The sequence below is a fragment of the Vigna radiata genome, unplaced genomic scaffold (genome assembly GCF_000741045.1).
Source record: "Vigna radiata var. radiata cultivar VC1973A unplaced genomic scaffold, Vradiata_ver6 scaffold_649, whole genome shotgun sequence".
Lineage (NCBI taxonomy): Eukaryota > Viridiplantae > Streptophyta > Magnoliopsida > Fabales > Fabaceae > Vigna > Vigna radiata.
The window spans coordinates 1-7,606 of record NW_014542596.1 but is presented as its reverse complement, the minus strand read 5'-3'; the positions used below and the strand labels follow the sequence as shown (position 1 = coordinate 7,606).

The 7,606-nt window shown below is 29.6% G+C and overlaps 1 protein-coding gene across 1 annotated transcript; it reads right to left on the bottom strand.

The window, feature by feature from the left end:
- Positions 1-960: 960 nt before the first annotated feature.
- LOC106780450 (hypersensitive-induced response protein 2-like) lies at positions 961-2,645 on the bottom strand. The gene is made up of 6 exons (XM_014668736.2): positions 2,506-2,645; positions 2,174-2,390; positions 1,834-1,954; positions 1,669-1,760; positions 1,504-1,600; positions 961-1,432 (listed from the first exon to the last, which is right to left on the bottom strand). Exons 2-6 carry the CDS (start codon positions 2,360-2,362, stop codon positions 1,071-1,073), a joined length of 861 nt encoding a protein of 286 aa, XP_014524222.1. The 5' UTR covers positions 2,363-2,390; positions 2,506-2,645; the 3' UTR covers positions 961-1,070.
- Between the last annotated feature and the right edge of the window lie 4,961 nt (positions 2,646-7,606).

Genomic DNA, 7,606 nt, shown 5'->3' with positions numbered 1-7,606 from the left:
AAAATTCTAAAATAACTCCAAAAGAAGAGTAACATCTATCTACTCCTACAAAAAACAAAAACATCATGAGGACATATCGTTAGAATCACTGATTAACAAATACTCAAACTAACGACTTAAAAGACACATACAAGCTGAGCAGACATGTAACACATATAAGAAAAGACCAAGGATAAAAATGTTGAAATTTAACTTACTCAAACAGAAAATTTGATAAGTTTAAATAGAAGAGTTTGTCACTAAAATCAATCTTACAAGCTAGTGAGAAATCAAAAAACTCAAAAAAATAATTTTTAAAGAATTAAAATGTTTTTAAATAATAAAATTCGTTTATAACGAAACTATTTTTATTAAAATAATCAAATTTTATTAATTTCAAATAACTTAAAATGTCATTTTTCTGTGCCTTTACAATATTAATAACTTTTTCTAATTTAATACCAAAAAACATAATACTTAAAGTAATGGAAAATCCCTAAATATGAAATGTACTATCTGCAAAATCCCTATGGAGGAAACTTTGATGCAAAATATATACACGAGTGACTCTTCTAAATTAATTCTTGAAGTTTTCTTCATAGAAGTAAGACCACACAATTCAAATTAAATATTTTAGAAATACAATATAAATTAGATTGAAAAATAATGTGATTTGATTCTAATATCTAGTTTAATTAACCAATTCAATACCATGCCTTTTAATTGAACAGGTTAATTAAACGAGTTAACTGTTAGAACTTAAATTAGAATTTTTAGAAAGTGATGATGATAAGGGGAATTGTATGAAATTTAAATCTATGAATTGACTTTTCGTATCCAATGCTTTCATTTTTCAACCTCTGTTTTTAATTTCTTTTTGCATTTTGAATATCTATTTGTGTTTTATAATTGTGTTGCATTCTAAAATCCTCAAATATTAATTTATAAAGGAAAATTATTGAACATAGAATAGATGCATGATTTGGAGAATTGATCTGGGTTGTGTTCAGAATTGTAAAATTTTATAGAAAACTAAAGTGATTGGAATTGATAACAGCATTGAGAATGAGGTAGTATGGTATGATATGTCTTCAACACTCTGATGCATTTCCTTGGAGAAGACCATTTCTGATCTGTGAAGCAACATCTTGAACAGCACCAGGTCCATGTGGAATGAAAACAGCATTGGATTTTGAGGAAGCACCGATGTCCTTCATTGTGTCAAAATATTGAGTCATGAGAACCATGTCCATGATATCCTTTGATGTTGTCCCAGGAACATTCTCAGAGAAAGCTAACACACTGTCCCTCAGTCCATCAACTATGGCTTGCCGCTGACGAGCAATTCCAAGCCCTGCTAGGTACTTTGATTCTGCATCCCCTTCTGCTCGCTTTATCTGCAATATCTTCTCTGCTTCAGCTTTCTCCTTCGCAGCCACCCTCAATCTTGCAGCTATTTCCAAAGGGTCACAAATAAAACATAAAAACATTCATAACAATTTGTTCAAACAGCGCCTGACATACCAGCATTTATCTCATTCATGGCTCTCTTCACATGCTCGTCTGGCTCTATATCCACAATAAGAGTCTGAACTATCTCGTAACCATAAGCTGACATAGCCTAGAAAAAAAGGAAAGAAGATGAAGGATGTTCTATTCCATTCTTAATTTACAATAAAAAGATATTACCTTTTCGAGTTCTTCCTCCACTGCTTTCGCAATTTCATTCTTCTGTTCAAAAGTAGCATCCAGTTCCATCTTTGGAACACTTGCTCTGATAACTGAATAGCAAAATTAGTAAATAAGTTTCAATCTGAGGATCCACTGATAAACCCAAAGAACTAGAATAATCACCATCAAAGACATAGGATTGGATTTGTGCTCTGGTATTGCTGAGTTTGTAGTAAGCATCCACTGTCTTTTCTGCCAATGCCCGATATTGGATAGAAGCAACCACAGTAACAAATACATTGTCCTGTCGGAATGCATCACATCATCAGATAATTCATCATTTCAGACATTACTCAGATAACATCTGTGAAACATTCTAATATCCCTTTATTTACTGGATGCAAGACAAAAAGACTATAATCCTTTTATAATGATCAAAATGTAAAATGAATTGTGATTAGAGAAAAGACCAAACTAGTGCTTTTATGACAAGATGAGAACAAGTGAGAGTGAAAGAAAGAACCTTTGTCTTGGTTTCACAACGAACATCAAGTTGTTTGACACGCAAAGAAAGGGCACCAGCAACACGACTGCCAAGACACCATGGGACACAGTGGCAACCAGGTTCAAGAACATCATCGTACTTCCCGAAAACTTCCCTGATGGCTACACTTGACTGCTCCACTTGAACGCATCCAAACACTTGCCCCATCTTCACAACTCAAAGAACAACAAAGCACCTAACCAAAGACCAACATAAATGTAATCCATGAATTCGTTCTCCTCAATGCTCAAAAGAAAAATAATAAAAAAGATGATTTCCCATTGGTTAATTTTCGAAGATAGTGCACTCACCTTGATAGCCAGAGAGTGAGAATGAAAAGGAGAGAAGATGGTATTTATAGGGAGTCAGAAAACTGACGGGAAAAGACCAAGAAGATGAATGGAAAAGAGAAAGGTAAAGAAATAGCAGTGACATAGCAACTTCGCAGGCGTGAATTTTCATATCAAAAATACTATTCCTCGTCTTGCCGCGTCATACACTTGAAAAATATAGGTTTAAATTTTTTTTTCCCCAATCTAAAAGTTAGTGTTCCGATTTAATCTTTTTTTTAAAATGTAAACTTTTGATTGTTCTAATGTGTAAAATGTATCAGTCCTATCGGTTAACGGTTTTTGATTAATTTTTTTGATTTATTTCATTACTAATTCTCATGTTTCAGGGATTGTTGATGCTTTAGCCTTTCATAGTAATTGTCTTAGATTTATGTCAGCAAATTTCTCTCTAAAATTTGACGGATATGATTGATTTGATACATTTTATATATCATAGAAACTAAAAGTTTACATTTTTAAAAAGGACTAAACTGAATACCAACTTTTAACTTAGCGACAAAAAAAATTTAAACTAAAAATATAATGATAACCAAAGATACATTTAATATCACACATATTATAAAAAATAAAATAATTATAAAAAGTGAAATTTATATATTTAAAGAAAAATAAAATAAAAGAAAAAGTGTCAAAATGAATTTAAAAAATTTGTGTTTGTGAAGATATCCTTTATGTAAAATAAAACCTACAAGAGCGTGAAGTGTGGATTAGAAGAGTGACGTAGACTCTCTTAAAATTAACATCATTGTTATTTATTTTACATTATTATATTTTAAAATGGTAGTTTTCCGTAAAAATCAAGGTGTTGAGAAATAGTTTTAGGAAAGTTTTAGATATTTTAGTTAGATTCATTTATAGAAGTTTCTGAAAATAAAATATGAGTATATTATTCTATCCTCTTATAATTATTATAATTGTTCGTATTTCTAAGATAGAAACGAAGAGAGAGTGTGTATATATAGAAAGAAGCCAAATAAGAAAAAAAATGACTATGAGAATGAAATGAGTATACATGTGAATGATATGTATTTATAGATTTGTAGGCTTTTCAAGAAAAGTAAACAAGATAATTAAAATAAGTCTTAAATATAATTACTTATTGACTTATATATAGTCCTTGATTTATTTTGTTTATGTTTTTAATGAAAAGATTAAATATGTTGAAATAATGTTTTAAAGTGTAAAAATTAAATATTTTATAATTTAAACAAAAATATAATTTTTTTTATAGTTATGTGAGAATGAAAATTATATTTAATCCTTAATAAAATTATATCGTATTATTTTAATTTTAAAATAATAATATATTTTCTTATATTTTTAAGGAGGTGACTCTCGACTTTTATATATATTTTTTTAAAATATCATAATAAATAAGATTGCAATTAAAATAGTTTCAAAATATATTATTTAAAAAAAAGAAATAAATTATATAGTTAGTGTGTGTATTAAAAATATCATACAATTACGCCGCCTCTAAATTATGATATATCTTGTAAAAATATGAAAAAAAAAATAGTATTTCTAGAAACCAATACTTTCGTATAAAAAATGAATGGCTATAAATATCAAAGGATACAACTTCTATTATGAATATAGAATATCTTATAATTAAGGAAACTAAATTACACACATTAACTAGACATAAATATCACAACATAAAGAAACACAATAACAGATAAATATTTCTATAAAAAAAATTATTGAGAATTATTCTTCTTAATATGATCATAAAAATTTGGATCGAAATAACATTCTTAATTTATCCGTGTTTCCATGATTTATTTTGAGTCATAAAATTATAACATTCTTAATTAATTCACATGTATGATTAAATTTATTTATTTTTATTTACATATAATTATTATATAAATATAAATGTAAATATTAAAAATAAGGAGTATGATATGAGTGTTATTTTATTAGTACATAAAAAATGTGAACATTAAAAAAATTATACACGTCCTTTTTGGTTCTTAGAAAATATCATTACGTTAAAAATTATTTTTACATGAAAGAATAATCAAATATTAATTCAAAGAATCCATGTATAAATTAGTGTTACGAGATTGTGTACTTATTATTATCACATATTTTTTATAATCTTCAATCAATAACCTCGCTTTTTATTATCAGTGAAAAAATTTGTTGATAACACGTATTTGCGACGAATTTTTTTATCGATAAATGAATTATGTATATCAATAGAATAATTCTTCAGTAAAATCTTTCGATAAAAAAAGCTAAATATTAAAACTTTTTTCATCTTTGAAGTAGAGAATTAACGTGTTACAGTTAGCAAAACATGGACAATGACTAACTTGATTGACGAGAGTCTTAGTCTGTGTTAAGACTCCAGCAAGTGTACCAAATCGTATCAAGTAATAATAAAACGGTAAGTCCGAGTATCATTTCCCAAATGACTCTTAGGCCTAAACGTTTGTATGAATTCTTGATTTCTTATGACTTGATTGAAAGAAAATTAGGGTTTTAAATGCAAGACAGAAACTAAACATGCATGCAAAGATTGATCAATTGACAGTTGAACTATATGGATGAATGGTGTTATTAGGGGTTTATGATTTCATCCTAATCCACTCTCATATATTTACAAATTCTACTCAATTATACTACTTTATCAATGTTAGTGCCACTTTTTAAATTCCCCTAATTCCAATATCGTGGTGATTAGAGTCTAATCCTAATTGTTAAGATATGCTAAATATTCTATTAAAGGATATTAGGCAATCAAATATTGTGTTAGTTATAATTTAGATATTATTTTAATTTGTGCAGATTTATGCACCTGTCATTCCTTTAATAGATGAAGAATTATAGGATCCTTATATGTATATATATAGTACTCTACTCTTTGAAATAATAAAATCAGAATTATTCTTTAAACCTTTTATTATGGTATCAAGAGCCAAACACTGACATCCTCTACAATATAGGAATCAATGCTTTTTTTCATTGAATATTTCTGATGGCTTCTTCCGATGACAATCAATCGGAGAAACATAATTCTGGAATTTCCGCTGCTTCCAAGAGTTATATTTCTACTGCTGCCGGATTTGTGACCAAGTCAGGTCTATCTAACTCTGTTCTTAATTTTCTGTTGTTACTAAGAGTAGTGATTGGATAATTGATTCAGGTGTTACTGATCATATGACTTGTGATCCTCATATATTTACTAGTTTTTCCTCTAATTGTTCTAAAAGTGTTATTATTAATGCCAATGGGGTCTCATCTCCTATTGAAGGTATAAGTACTATATCCCTCTCACCCTCCTTATCAATTCCTGATGTTTTATTTGTTCCTACATTAAACTGTAATCTTATCTCTGTCAGCAAGTTAACAAAATCACATTCTTGTGTTGCCTTGTTTTACCCAACCCATTGTCTTTTTCAGAACATCCATTCCAAGGAGAAGATTGCCAGTGGTAGAGAGAGTGAAGGACTGTATTATCTGGAAAATGTCTCACGACAAAACCATNAAAGAGGATTGACTTGTCTTGCGAATGATCACATACAAGATAAAAACAAAAAGGAAATTTGGTTGTGGCATAAACGGTTGGGACATCCCTCATTTGGTTATTTAAAAAAATTATTTCCATCACTATTTCAAAAATGCAATATTTCTGATTTTTTTTTTTGTGAAACTTGTGTTTTGGCAAAAAATCATCGTGTTGTGTTTCCTTTAAGTAATAAAAAAACTGATTTTCCTTTTTCATTAATTCATACATATGTTTGGGGCCCTGTCCCGCAATCTACACATAATGGAAAAAAATGGTTTATCAATTTTGTTGATGATTGTACTCGGGTAACTTGGGTATATTTGCTTAAACATAAAAGTAGAGCCGTCAAAATGGGTCACAACCCGCGAGCCAACCCGGCCCGTCACGGGTTCGGGCCGGGTTGGGTTTGAAAAATACAACCCACTTATATGCGGGTCAGATTTCAACCCGGCTCATTTAGACCCGGCTCATGTGGGTTGAACCCGTGGTGAGCCGGGTTGGCCCACCAACCCACCTATCTAATTTTATTTTTTTAATTTATTATTTATTTATGAAACCCTAAAAACTAAAATACTTTCTTCACTCACTGCGTATATCAAAAAATAACCTCTGCTCTCACAAATCACTCTCACGATACTTGCTCTCATTTGACGGTGCTCTCACCCTCACTTCACTGAAATTCGTCAAGGAGCAGGTAAAACACCCTTCCTTTTTTCCTTCTCTTTTCTCCACCATTTTTGTTTTCTCACTTTTCTTTCTTTTTTTTTTCAAAAACCCTATAATGACAAAAATAGGAGTTTGCGAATTTGTTTTTTGTTCTGGGGGATTTGAAGACATGGAATGATATTTTCATGTTCCGACATGCTTGTATCAGATTTTGTTCATTTTATTTAAACAATTTGAGTATACATTATTTGAACAAGCTCTTTTTGATATTTTTGAATTTGGGAAATTATCTTACAGATTAAACTATTAATTTTTTTGTTGATGTTGTTGAGTACTGGTTCTCTTTTTTTTACTAATATTTTTTTATTGATTGTCGGAATTGTTATGATATTAAGAAAATTTTTATTAGTGAATTTGGAGACAACAAGAACAAGGGTCCAGGGTTACAACAAGAACAAAAAATGATAAATATAAAAAACTTATTTGTATGTCTTTTGTGGTTGTTTTTGAATGACATTTGGATTATATTGTATTTTTTATTATTGTTTTGAATTGTCTTTAACATAATTTTTTGGGAGTGAAAATTGTTTAAATTTAAATTGCAGAAAGTTTGTATTTTTTTATATTAAAAAAATTTAATTAAATGGGATAGTGAGCCAACCCGTTTACCCACCAACCCGTGGTGAGTCGGGCCGGGTCGAGTCGGGTTACCCGTTTTGACAGCTCTACATAAAAGTGATGTGTGTGATGTGGTTTGTTCATTCTATCATATGATTGTTACACAATTTAACACATCTATTAAGGTTATTCGAGGAGGGGAATATTTTAAGACTGAATTAATAGAGTTCATGAACTCTAAAGGCATCTTGCATCAAA